The sequence below is a fragment of the Herpailurus yagouaroundi genome, unplaced genomic scaffold (assembly GCF_014898765.1).
Source record: "Herpailurus yagouaroundi ecotype Mexico unplaced genomic scaffold, PumYag 188, whole genome shotgun sequence".
NCBI classification, from domain to species: Eukaryota; Metazoa; Chordata; class Mammalia; order Carnivora; family Felidae; genus Herpailurus; species Herpailurus yagouaroundi.
Genome location: NW_024412419.1, coordinates 21,325,333 through 21,339,402, shown reverse-complemented (window position 1 = coordinate 21,339,402; position 14,070 = coordinate 21,325,333). Strand labels below are relative to the sequence as shown.

At 44.0% G+C, this 14,070-nt stretch overlaps 1 protein-coding gene across 2 annotated transcripts in view; it reads right to left on the bottom strand.

The window, feature by feature from the left end:
- SELENOI (selenoprotein I) overlaps positions 1–13,597 on the bottom strand; it is a 40,606-nt gene extending 27,009 nt beyond the window's left edge. Inside the window, exon 1 of one of the 2 annotated variants that reach the window (XM_040496253.1) lies at positions 13,393–13,597. In XM_040496253.1, coding sequence (XP_040352187.1) covers positions 13,393–13,449 — 57 coding nt within the window. In that variant the 5' untranslated portion in view covers positions 13,450–13,597. The remainder of the gene's footprint in view (positions 1–13,392) is intronic. The other variant, XM_040496252.1, reaches the window with a different exon arrangement.
- Between the last annotated feature and the right edge of the window lie 473 nt (positions 13,598–14,070).

Here is a 14,070-nt window from a genome sequence, read left to right as displayed (position 1 = left end):
TCTATCCCTTCCAGATCTCTTCAGATTCAGACTCACTTATCAAGGTGATAGTTATGCCTCGCCAAACCCTCAGCATGTCATGCTAATAATAGTACCTTCACTGAAGTCTCTGTAAAAATGCTGATCAAGATAGAACTTCTGAACATTTCCCTCAAGATTGCTCTTAGTATACTGAGTAATTGTTACTTAGGTATAGAATTCGGTACCGTCACCTATGGCAATTAGTCCATCTTGCCCATGAGAAGAAATTTTCTTAAAATCTTAGTAAGATCAGAATTACTTTAGATTACCTTTTGCCAAAAATCAGAAAGTTTCAGAACTTTTTTTTTACTTCAGTACAAGGCAGAAAATAGAGCAGCGTTCATTCTTCACTCATTCATTCATTCAGAAAGCCAACAAATATTTATGATTGAATACGTATGATTGTACCAGGCAACTTTTTGCTAGGCCCAGTGAAGAGAATGATGAACAAGACTAAAACATTCCCTATGCTCACCAAGTCTATGGTCTTCTGTGAGATAGACGATAAGCCCAAACACAAAGAAAAATCACACGTTGTGTTAAATACTGTGAAGGAATAAGAGGGTATTTTGCAAGAGGCCAAGGGGTAGGGAGTATGCCTAGTCTGAGTGGTCAGAGAAAGCTTCACTAAGGAAGGGACACTTCGGCTGGGTCCTAAAAGATGAGAAGACCGGCAAGGAACATATGAGATATTATAGGGAGTGAAGAAGTGAGACACTAAAGAGAACATGCTGTTGTAGATTCCATTTATATGAAGTTCAAAAACAGACAAATTAATTTATGGCGAAAGAAGTCATAATAGTAGTTTGATGAGAAAGACTGAAAGGGGGCCTTCTGAGTTGCCAGAATCAATTCGATTATCTTGATCGCAGTGGTGGTTATATGGGTATATACATGTGTAAAAATTCATGAAATTAGGGGCGCGTGGGTGGCTCAGTCAGTTGAACATCTGACTCTTGATTTCAGGTCATGATCTCATGGTTTGTGGGATCGAGTCTGCAGTGCGGAGCCTGCTTGGGATTCTCTCTCTCCCTCTCTCTCTCAAAAATAATGAAACAAATAAAAAAAAAATTTTAATGTCATTAAATTAGACACTTAAGATCTGTGCATCTATATGTAACTTATACCTGAAATGAAATAGAAAATAAAGAATACGTGCGTGGCAGCGCGTGCGTGTGTGCATGCTCACACCCACGCATATTGCAGGGAGGGGAGTGCGTGCCAAGCTACCTTCCAAGCAGAGAGAACAAAATGTGCAAAGACCACAAAGCTAGAAATACTTTGAATACTGGAAGAAGGCCAGCGCAGCTATGGTCTAGTGAGCAAGGAAGAGAGGTATGTAAATGAGACTGGAGAGGTGGGCCAGCACCGCCCGGCCAGACCACAGTGAGCCAGAGTTTATTGTAAACCCAGTGCATGTCCTGCTTTACATTTTTAAAGGGTCATACTGACTACAGTGCAGAAAATGGAGTGGAAGGGTACCAAAGTGCAAACAGAGACCAGTTATGAGACTTACGGTACATCAGGCAGAGAGGATTATGGGTTAGGCTACTAACAGTACAGTAACTTCTACATTATTTCCAAATATGCTGTGAGGTACACATTTTTGAGGACAGTAAAAATGTGAGACTCCCCTTAATTTAAGAATGAAATGGGCTCTAATGAAAGGAAAACTATGAAACCACCTCCTTAGACATAGGAATATTTCCTTTATAAAGGTACTGTATTTTAAATCCCTTCTCTGTACTGATAAGAAAGAAAACGGATATAAACTGACACACCTTTGCACTAAATACAGAGCTTTGGACAACTGATTAATTAGACTGAGGCCACTGTCCCAAGTAATGCTCTACTATCTACAATCAGCAGCAGATTCCCCCTGCTTCGTTTGTCTTCTAAACAGCATAAGGAGAACCGGGCTCTTACCGTCAAATCAATTTTAATATAAGGCCTGTCCTTACCCACCTGAAATATAAGCTTTACACTTATAAAATACATTTAGTTTGCTGCAGTAATCCACAAAATGTGGCTCAAGTACAAGTTAACAGTAGCTCATAAACTGCACTTCAAGTTAATCACCTCAGAATGCAAGCAAACTCAAAATGACATTGCTAATTTTTAAAAATTATTTCCAAAATTCTTGAGTTCCAAAATTATTCACGTTTTTGGGAGTGTAAAAGACTGTAAAATTCAAAGATCCCAACAGCTAATAAACAGAAAGGTCCAAACTGTGAGTCCTTTCTGATTCATCCTGAAACCCGTCTATGAAATTGATCACTTTGTTTGAAACCAGGCTACACTTCCTTGGCTCAAATACAATCGTGACCTACCTAAACCCAATTTACTGAAATCATTATTCTCATAATATCCTCCAAAACACACTTTTTGTCTTCCAATTTGTGGCAGGCACAACCTAAAGTAATCCCCAGTGAGTCGAGCCCTTGTATAAGCAATCCCTTCCCCTTGATGGTTCATTCCACTCCCCTGAGGTGGACCCTGTGACTCGTTTCTAACCAACAGAATATAGCAAAGGTGACAGATGGCACTGCCTATTAGGATACGCTCTACGACAAAGGTGATGAGATATCCCTTCCATGATACATTTCATTATGTAAGTCTTCATCTTAGCAGTTTGGAGGAGTCTCTTGCTGATTTTATGAAGGAAACAGCAAGGATGTGAACTGCCTGTGGTGAGGGCCATGGGGCAGGGAAAAATGGGAAAGCTCTAGGAGCTAAGAGCCTCAGCCCTAGAGCTAGAAAGAGCTGAAGACTGCCAACAACCACACAAGCCTGGATGAGGGCCCCAAGCTCCAGATGAGAATACAGCCCAGATGACACCTTCACTGCAGCCCGGTGAGACCCTGACCAGAAGCGCTGGCTAACAAGGCCCAGACTCCCAACAGAGGATGTGAGATCATAAATGTGTGCTGTCTTATGCCACCAAGTCTGTGATAATTCGTTACCCAGCAATAGGAAACTAGTGCACGGTTCGGAAAGCACTACATCATCTTTTCTACAAAAAGCCATCTTGAGGCTCCTACCCACAAAATCAAGAACACCTGATGCCTGAGAGCTGCCATACTACATTACAGTAACAGAGTTTCTTACTGCTCTACATCCATTTCTTGGTTTCAGCTGCTCTTCAGATTGCAATAGAATTGAATATCTCTTTGATGAGGTGTTCTCAAACTGTAATCACCAAACTGAACCCAAATTCTCGGGCCCTGCCCCAGACATACAGAATCAGACACTCTGAGCACAGCCCAGCCATCTCTTTTATCGGACCCTCCTGGTGATTCGGAAGCACGCCTAGGTTTGAGGAGCACTGCTCTCCTCAATGTTGAAAACAAACATTAACGGCACTTCCACCACTCCGCGGCTGAGGGATAAACCACACCATTAGTCTAGTGACCAACGCCTTTTCCTCCTTATGGTAACTTCAAATACTGCAGTGCAAGCACGAGACACGATATAATAAAATTCAGCAAGTACTCACTAAATTTACTGAGTACAAGGCATTGTGCTAGAACAATCTGTGGTATAAAAACACCAAAGCTAAACTTAAAATGCAAAAGAAAGGGAGGAAGGGAGGAAAGGAAGGAAGGGAGGATAGAAAGGAAGAGAAGGAAGAGAAGGAAAAGAGAAGGAAGGCAAGAAGGAAAGAAGGAAGGAAGGAAGGAAAACAAAGAAACAGGATGGGAGGGACGGACCAACCAACCCAAGGACAAAATTTTTTAATTTCTTAAAAGACTTTTTTTTTTAAATTTTTTTTTTCAACATTTATTTATTTTGGGGACAGAGAGAGACAGAGCATGAACGGGCGAGGGGCAGAGAGAGAGGGAGACACAGAATCGGAAACAGGCCCCAGGCTCCGAGCCATCAGCCCAGAGCCCGACGTGGGGCTCGAACTCACGGACCGCGAGATCGTGACCTGGCTGAAGTCGGACGCTTAACCGACTGCGCCACCCAGGCGCCCCCTTAAAAGACTTTTTTATCAATACAAGATTTTAAGAACTACAATAACAGAACATGACTCCGTGGGCAAGGAGATCTCATTTCAGTCAATATTATCATTTCCATCTGCTAACAAGTCAGAGGGAAGGTGGTGACAGAAGATTGGAGAAGCTAGAGCAGCAAGAACAAGCAAGTCATGATGACAGATTTGCTTGCTAAACTTAAATAATCTATAATAAATTCTAAGAAGAGAGGACAAAAGCAGGGGTCATGTAGTGAAGAAACTAGAAATCCTTACAGAGGAAATCTGTATTATCAAATGCATGGGAAACACACGGAAGGTACTGCAGATTCTTAAACAGGAGAGTAACATTTGAGAAGATTTACCTACTCTGCCAGTTGATATGACTAAATGGAGGAGAAATCTGAAGGCCAAGACTATCAGTGGGACCCAAGCTAGACAGTGACCTGTCAGTTACTCTTCCCATTCATTAAGTTGTCACCCTTAACTTACTTTCTTAAAATACCCTTTCTCTTATAAGTTCTTGTGGTGTGGGTTCACATGTCCATTTATGTTAGCCAATGCTGACAAACGGGGAAGCACAAATGTCAAGTTTTATTTCCTATTTACTTAACATGAATATAGCACTATGTGCCAGGTGCTTTACAAATAGTAACTCACTCAATTTTGATAATGATCCTATGAGGCAGATCATTATCAGAATTGAGTGAGTTACTATTTGTAAATGTTACAATCTGTGATCTATTCACAGATGAGGAAACCTGGTCAGAGAAGACACTGTTACTCACGGTCATAACGCTAGTATGTAGTTTCTAACTTAATATTAGTCCCAGGGGTGTCTGAGTGGCTCAGTCGGTTAAGCGTCCGACTCTTGATTTTGGCTCAGGTCACGATCTCACAGTTTCATGAGTGCGAGCCCTGTGTGGGGCTGTGCACACTGACCAGGCGGAGCCTGCTTGGGATTCTCCCTCTCTCCCTCTCTCTCTCTCTGCCCCTCCCCGACTTGCGCTGTCTCTCTTAAAATAAATACTAAAAAAAAAACAAAAAACAAAAATTAGACCCAAAGACATTTACCTCAATTAAAGCTAATACTATATGAAATGTCCTTAATACTCAACAAAATGTAAGACTAGTAAATTTACGGTCATCTACTCACCTCTGGTAATAATTTTTAAATGGGGGGGAAAAGAAAACAAAAACATGTCTTTCTTTTTCACTGTGCATGCTTCCCATCTGCAAATATTAGACACAAACCCAATCAGGCATGTCATTGAAGGTCTTTACTGGATGTTTCTATATCTGCTACAAAACACCCAGGAACTGCAAGGCAAAGCCTACCTTTCATTCTTAGATTTGAGAGGAAGCAAAGCATGAAGAAAATGGGCTCCGAACCCAGACCGCCTGGGTTCAAATCTCAGCTTTGGGACCCTGAACAAGTTACTTAAAATCTCTGTGTCTCAGTAAAGTACTAGTACCTACCCCTCAAGAGGCACTTGTGAACATTAAATGAGATAATATATGTAAAGCACTTAAAGCAATGCCTGCCATATAGTAAATGCTATACAAATGTCTGCTATCACTGTCATTATCATTACTCAGTATTTACAACAATATCACCCTTGCCATTTCAACCTTCCTTCACTGGGCTCACCAGGCTCAGCCCGGTACCTCACAGAGCCACCTCCTTATGCCTAATTTACCATGGTCTTCCTGGTCTCTGTGCCTTGGTTCCCACTACCAGTCTCTCTAGAACATTTCTCCAACTCTCCCTGATGCGCTGGGCAAATTCTTTTTCAGCAAAGTTCTTCACATTTTAACATTACAGGAGTTAGGAAAACAAGCCATCATCAGTGAATTGATATTTCAGAAAAGAGTACAACAACCAAGATGTTTCTTCCAAATAGTACCTAAAAATAGACCTACCTTCTTCCCACCACCTTGACTTTTCTCCGTCATTCTGCAGCAGTCCCCCACCCAGCCCTCTTTCGCTCCTTCTGAGACTCCTCTGCCTCTGCCAACTACAAAAATAATTCTCTCCATGAGCCATTTACAAATCTATACCTAAGGCCACTAAAATGCTTTTCAAGCCTTATAAATGTGTTTATCGGTGGGAATGGGCAGCTCCCCCGATCTACTTGAGACCACGCACAACTAAAGATGAGTTACGTCTGAACTAACTGTAACGTATCTAGATAATGCCATCACTAACATGTCATACTATAGCTGGCCTGCAGCCGTAAGTGAAAATCAGGTTTAAGAATTTCTCATGTGTCTACTGTGGCCCAGAAGAAAAGCGTTCTGATCTTCGATATCATTACAGAATATTCCTCTAGTAGAGAATAATGCATCCATAAGTGCTATTTCTTTAGAACATGAAGTTTTCTTTGTTTCAACTCCCTGTCCACAAACCACACCTTCACAGGGCCCCATCCAAGAGAAGAGCCCTGCGCAAAAGATTTCTGTTATCCAGCCAGATTCAGCATCATTTATCACTTAAATTATACTTATGCTTCTGTGCTAGAAGGGTCAGTCTCTCATGGGTTTGTTTACTCAGGAGATAGGAAATCAAGAAGGTTAACTCTTAGACAAAACAAATGTCAGGTGCTATTCTTGCCAAGGTGCCTTTCCAGAGTTAATGCTTCACAAAACCCTTACTGCGGTGACTGCTGCCTCTACCCACCCAGTCATCTTACCAGAGAACCTGAGTCATCCCAGACACCTACCCCCCCATCCCTCATCCCTTCCCTCACACCACCAACACCTCCAGCTGGTCACTCATCGTGTTCTGTCAGTTTGCGATCTTAAATCAGGGATCACAAACAGGGATCGGGAGGATAAACTGAACATAGCAGGCCTGAATGAAGTTTGCGGACTGGTAGGGAGATGGCAAACTGGAGAGCAAATACCTTTTTGAAAGAGGGCAGGCACCATTTAGCTCCAGGGGAGTCTTGCCATGAGGAAGTTCTGGGCCGATGTTTCCACTCTTCTAGTTTTCCTTTTTTCTTTTTTTAAGTAGGTTCAGGCCCAGCACAGAGCCCATCATGGGCTCGAACTCATGACCCTGAGATCAAGACCTGAGCTGAGATCAAGAGTGGGCCGCTCAACCGGGCCACCCAGTCACCCCTCACTATTCTGGTTTTTCAAACTAGCCCAGAAATCTGGATTTTTTATGGGGAAGACGCCAATTTTTGAAACAAAGTACGCGTGGGCCAAATTAAACATATCTGCTGGCCAAATTCAGTGGGCAGGTTAACCAGCTTTTACTTCTATCTTTAAAATACCCACACCACTGCTTTTAGATTCAGGCCTTCCTCATTTCTTACCTAAGTTTATGCAGAAGGATCCTAAAAGGTCTCCAGATTACTCCATCCGTTTAGGAAGCTGCCAAGGCAACCTTCCTAAAATTAAAATCTGCTCCTATTTAAAATCAAACAGCTGCCCCAAGCCTAGAGCATGACAATGTGCCTAAAAATCACCTGAGGTATTTAACATACTGATAACAGTAATCTACCTAATCTGGATCTCCCAAAGTCAAGCTAGGAATCTGCTATTTAAACACTTTCCCAGGCGATGCTGATGCTGATAGTCCTTAGGCCACAGATCTCCCTAAAGGATAAACTCTAGAAGCCCTTTCCTCCAAAGCATCCCCTGTGACAGAGCCCCACCTCCCTCTCTTCAGCCTCATCTCCTGCCCCTCCACCATTATGCCTAAAATCTGCCTTCTTAGGGTTCCCAGCAAATACTCCCAGGCCTTCACTCCTTTTACAATCCACTGCTCCTCTGTTCCTTTACTCCCGATTCATCATCTGGTCACGTGAGACCCACTCAGCTTGATCTTTCTAGATTGAGCTCTGCCTTTCCCTCCATCCTCTCCCTGAAGCCTTTCTCAGCTTTAACCCTCACTCCCTGGAGCTGCTTCCCTATCCTCTCCCACCGTGCCCGGCACTTACCTAACTGCACTTACTAACTATCTATAGCTGTCTATCTACTTGCCCATATGCCACTAGCTTAATTTTGCAGCCCCAGTGCTATGCCCGACACAGACCAGGCTCTCAATAGATGCTTACTGAATACATGGAATCAAACTGTATGAACCAGTAAGGGCGAAGGCTAGATTCTTTGAGCATTTCCATCAGGATGCACACAGTCTCTCTTTACAACCTGTTAACTGCGATATACTAATTAATTCACAATTATCATAGGTCCCGTAATCAGGCTGTTGTTGACATGCAAGGTAGAACTACCGTAACAGCAGAAACCAATTCATCATAAAATTATTCGCATGAAACCCAACAAATATTTCAAAGCACACTTACCTCCTCTCTGAAGCAAAATGATACAATTTGAAACTGACTGTTACACTGTCAATTAAACTATGCCTCCCCCAGGCCAGATTACATAAACCACCATAGACGTTTCACCCTTAGCTAAGTGGCAAAATCCTTCAACTATAAAGACCTGTCCAAAGAAAGGACAGGTAGAAAGGAGGACTAAGCCTCACAAAGGTAAAATCCCTCAATATAATTGTCCAAAGGTACATGAATAAGCAACAGAGAAAGTGGCAGTTAAACCCCTGACATCTTCACATTCAAAATACAGAAGTATCCTTCTGACATCCAGGAGACGGACAGCTCCCTTTTACCACACTTCCAAAATGTTTTATATTCTTCTACACTTTCATTCCTTCAATAAATATTTCTTGAGCGCCTATTCTGTTCATACACTAGACCCTGGTCATGTTGAATAAGACAGCTATAGGCCCCACCCTCCCAGAGCTCATATTCTAACAGAGAAGGCAGACTCTCAAGTAATGATTCACCTGCTTAATAAAACTGTGGTAACTCGATGGAGAACACAGGTGTTAAGACAGCACATAACATACAATCCATCCCATGCTTTCTTCTGCACCGAAAAGCAATTGTCTTAGTTGCTTACTACTGAAATCTAATTACCACTCTACGTGTGCACAACCTATCCGCAGTTATTCTGAATAACAGCCAGGTTCCCAACTGTAGCTCTCAGATGTACCTCTAGGGAGACAAAGAAATTAAACTAACCAAAAGTAATTTTGCCACCAGCAGCTTTTATACTATCAAGTTTTCTCTACATCTCTTTGCTGTCATATACAGGGTTACCTTAGGGAATAAAAATCTCTTCACTGTTTTGAGTCTTTACCCATTTATGGGATGATCTTCTTCAGAAGCTGTTTTAGAAGCGCCTGGGTAGCTCAGTCGATTAAGCGTCCAACTTCGGCTCAGATCATGATTTCATGGTTCATGAGTTCAAGCCCCACATCGGGCTCTCTGCTATCAGCGTGGAGCCCGCCTTGGATCCTCTGTCCCCCTCTCTCTCTGTCCCTACACAGTTCGCACGCGCGCACGCATGCACGGCCTCTGTCTCTCAAAAATAAACTTTTTTTTTTTTAAAGCTGCTTTAGGGGCATCTGGATGGCGCAGTCGGTCAAGTGCCTGACTCTTGAGCTCGGTTCAGGTTATGATCTCACAGTTTGTGAGTTTGAGCCCCACATCAGGCTGTGCTGATGGTGCAGAGCCTGCTTGGGATTCTGTCTCTTCCTCTCTCTGCCCCTCCTCAATTTGTGCTCTCTCTCAAAATAAAAAAATAAACTTAAAAAAAAAAAAAAGCGGGGCGCCTGGGTGGCGCAGTCGGTTAAGCGTCCGACTTCAGCCAGGTCACGATCTCGCGGTCCGTGAGTTCGAGCCCCGCGTCGGGCTCTGGGCTGATGGCTCAGAGCCTGGAGCCTGTTTCCGATTCTGTGTCTCCCTCTCTCTCTGCTCCTCCCCCGTTCATGCTCTGTCTCTCTCTGTCCCAAAAATAAATAAACGTTGAAAAAAAAAATTAAAAAAAAAAAAAAAAAAAGCTGTTTTAATTCAATAAGCATTTATAAAGCACTTACTGGTGAAGACCACACAATGGGAATGTGTGATCTTTAGGAAGGAAGTGTCTCTAGGGCAATTCACATTCCAGTGAAACTGACTACACAGATTCTTCCTGAGACACCTTTAGATTCATATTTTTAACATAAACACAATACTCAGTAAGGAACCCTCTACTAGAAGAAGCTGAGGTTATACATTTGTGACCCTCCTTCTTTTAATATAACATCAACGCACTATATTTTCGTGAACCTTGGACACTTGTTAAAATGACCTTTGTTTTCCAGGATGATAGGAAATCTGCTGTCAGACACAGGAAGTGAGTCAGATAATGGAAGAGTGGAAAAGATAGGAATAGAAAAGCACACTAAAATTTCCTGTGGACTAGAACACCTACCTAGTTGGAAATATAAATTTAGGGAACACTGCTTGTAAGAAAAAGTAGATTCCATATTACAGACACTGCTGCAAAGGAAACAGCTATCCTACTGGCACTTACCCAGAAAGCAGATCCTAGTAGGGGAAAAAAGTTTGTTTTTTGGTTTTTGGTTTTTTTAACATAATTGTCAAACTGGCTCGCATACAACACCCAGTGCTCATCCCAACAAGTGCCATCCTCAATGCCCATCACCCATTTTCCGCTCTCCCCCCTCCCAGAAAAAGTTTTGTATGTCAATATTTACAGTGCAGAAGAGATAACAGAAAGGGGGGTAGAGCTGAAGGCAAAACAGGAGGTATCTGGGTTAATGACCTTCTTTAATGAAGTTGTAAAGCCCTAGTCATGGTTACCGAGAAGGCTTTGGAACTTCTTTCCACTTAAGTTTTAAGACATGTCAGCACCCCAGGTCAAAATTGTATGATACTACATTGCTTGAAAGCATTGGAATGTATTATATGACTTGCTACGGTCCTTTACAGTTTTTCCAGTTCCAACTAGGCCAAATCCATTATGATTTCCTTCAGCAATCCATTCATTCTACATATGTTTAATGGGTTCTTAGTATGCACAACAGTACTGTGCTCAGGTCGTGGTGGTCCGTACAAGTCTAACCTTGGATATTACATTCTAATAGGGAAACACACTAACAAATTCCATAAGGGAGCAGAGGGTGCTCTGACAGCACACTTAAGGGGAGAGGAGAGGGTCACCTGGGGGGCCAAGTTGGTTAAGCGTCCAACTTCAGCTCAGGTCATAATCTCACCGTTCGTGGGTTTGAGCCCTGCATCAGGCTCTGTGCTGATAGCTCGAAGCCCAGAGCCTGCTTCGGATTCTGTGTCTCCGGCTCTCTCTGCCCCTCCCCTGCATGTGCTCTGTCTCTCTCTCTCTCTCAAAAAATAAACATTTTGTTTTTTTGAAAAGAGAATAGAGGAGAGTTTAGGGAATGCTTCTCTGAGGAAGTAACATTTAAGACATGAAGATGAATATAAACGGGAAGGGAAGCTACATTCCTGGCGGAAGTAACAACGTTACTTAAAGATCTGAGCAAAAAAAAAAAAAAAAAAAAAAAATGGCAGGAGGGAGGAGCCGGCTACTAATGCTGTCAGGGGCAGAGAGTGAGAGGCATGACATGGACAAGAAGCTGAAGACCAGCAAGGACCATGACATTCAGAGTCATGTAGATCATGTTATGGACTGTTTGGACTTCATTCCAAGAGCAATGAGAGGACAGTAGTGGGTTTTAAGCAAAGGAGTGATGTGACCAGATGCACATTTTTTTTTTTTAAAGATCACTATGAACCAGAGAAAAGACTATGAGGGAAAAGGGAATGTGAGCAAGCAACCAAATAAAGTAGTACCAGATTATTACCCCAAGTATAAATATTCATGAATCCACATTGATATAAATAGTTGGATAAATATACAATGGGAAGAAAAGACAAATCTCCCATACATAATTGCAAACAAATTATGTCACTACTCTGCCCTCAAGGAGGGAGGGCATACCTCTCCACTCTCAAGTGAGGGCTGTGCAGAGTGAGTTCCTTCCAAAGAGAGTAACCTTACAGGGAGAAATCTAACAAACACTACGTTGGTCAGGTGGTCCAAATCAATATCAACAGTGAGTGACAAGTCATACTGATAGCATGTACTTATCACATGACGCAATGAAATGGCACTTCATCTAATGCTCTTCCTCCCCAAACCCCATAACCCTTACCTAATCATGAGAACATCAGACAAATCCCAAGTGAGGGACATTCTACAAAATACATAGCCAGAACTCCTCAAAACTATCCAGGTTACCAAAAACAAGGGAAGTCTGAGAAATCGTCACAGCCGAGAGGAGCCTAAGGAGACAGGACGACTAAATGAAATGTGATCTCCTAGATGAGATCCCACAACAGAAAAAGAGCCTTGGGTAGAAACTAAGGAGATCTGAGTACAGACCTCAGTTAATAATGTGTAAATATTGGTTAATTGTGACAAATGTACCATACTAATCTGAGATGTTAATAGAGAAAACTGGGTATGAAGCATAGGGGAACTCTACTATCTTCACAATTTTTCTGTAAATCTATTCTAAAAGTATTCTAAAATAAAAAGATGACTTAAAGCGTACGTGGGAAGAGTGGTAATGGAACCACTCGTCTAGCTTTGGCTAAAAATGATAGAAGGTACAGGACCTAGTGATTCACTAGTTGGTGGGTGAGGTAGAGGAATTGAGAGTGAAAGCGACACAGAGAGCAAGGATGAAAGGTTACAGCCCAGATTTCAGGCTAGGAAAACTGGATGGGCAGGGGAGTCATTCACTGATAAGGGAGCAGCGGAGTAAAACCAGATTTGGAGGAAAGTTAACAACCAGCACTGACTGGAGGCTCATTACGTTGTCAGGCCCTTCTCAAATGCCTATAATCATTTTGCACCGTAGAGACTATTATTTGGCCCAAAGCCAAGTAAAGAAATTAGAGTTTGGGATCAGGTTTCTATGTGCTCCAAAGCCCGCGCTCTTTCTACTACACAGTTCGTTCGGTGCACATTTACTTCATCTGGCAGCCCAAGCGCCACAAGCTACTGAAGTGGACTGCATCAGCAGTGCGACCTCAGTAGTTACTCCTACTCCCCGGGCCTCATCTGCCAAAGACTAGCTCCATCTGAAGTTGTGTGCAAGAGGCGGGTGGAGATTTCATTAAAATGAAGACAACTAAGACACCACGAAAGGAACTGCATCAGCTAATAATGATGATGGTGGTGGTGGTGGTGATGATGAAGACGAAGTAAAGAAGCGCAGGGAATTCTCTGGTCCCACTCCCGTGGAGAGGTCTCCTAAGGTAGAGGCAATCCCCCGGGGAGGGTACCGAGTCAAGGCGGCGGCCCTAGGATGCTCCCACGCACCTTGACCCCTAAGCCCCAGGTCTCGGCAGGACCCCCGGGGAAACGCCGGCCAGCCCGCCCGCCCAGGGCCACGCGGCACAAGGTGACACGGACCGCGCCTGCCCCTCAGCCGCCAGGGAGAGGCCGGGACGAGAAGGGAGAGGGACGTCCGCGGGGCCCCGCGCTACCTTGTACTTATCAAAGCCAGCCAGCTGCTCCGGGCTCACGTATTCGTAACCAGCCATGACGACCCGAACACCGAGCGCCCACTCGGCAGCGACTCTCCGCGACGAGGTGCAGAAACACGAGCACCACACCGGCAGAGCAAGGATGGGAAGCCTTGGGCAGGCAAAGGTGGTAGGAGAGCTGCGCTCCGCCCACCGCGCACGCGTAGCGGCCTCAGGCCACTTCCGCCGCCTCCCAGGGCGCAAGCGCAGCCTCCACCTCTCCCCGCCCACCGAGGGAGGCTCGCTAGCCTGCTCACGAGGTCCGCCCCCTCACGCCGTCGCAGTCCAATCAGCGTGGATCGGACAACACGAAGTCCCGCCTTCCGGGTCTTCTCGTCTCTTCATTCGCTAACGTCAAAATTGGTGAGCTGAAGTAAGGCGAGAGTGGAGGTAAAAGGTCAATTTCCCAGGGGGCCTTGCTCCTCCCTCCGGGGGTTGGGGCCGTTCTCTGGTTTCGTTCCGGTTGTGGTGGTTGTCTGCGAACCAGTTCAGAAGTACCCAGGAAGGAGCCGTGTGGTGAACTTGCCAGAGAAAGGGTGTGTGCCCGGCGCGCTGCGGCTCCTGGCAGGCTGTAGGAGCTCAAGAAGGTGATTGGACGTAGAGAAACCAGTGGGGAGCCTCGGGGAAAAGCTTTTTCCG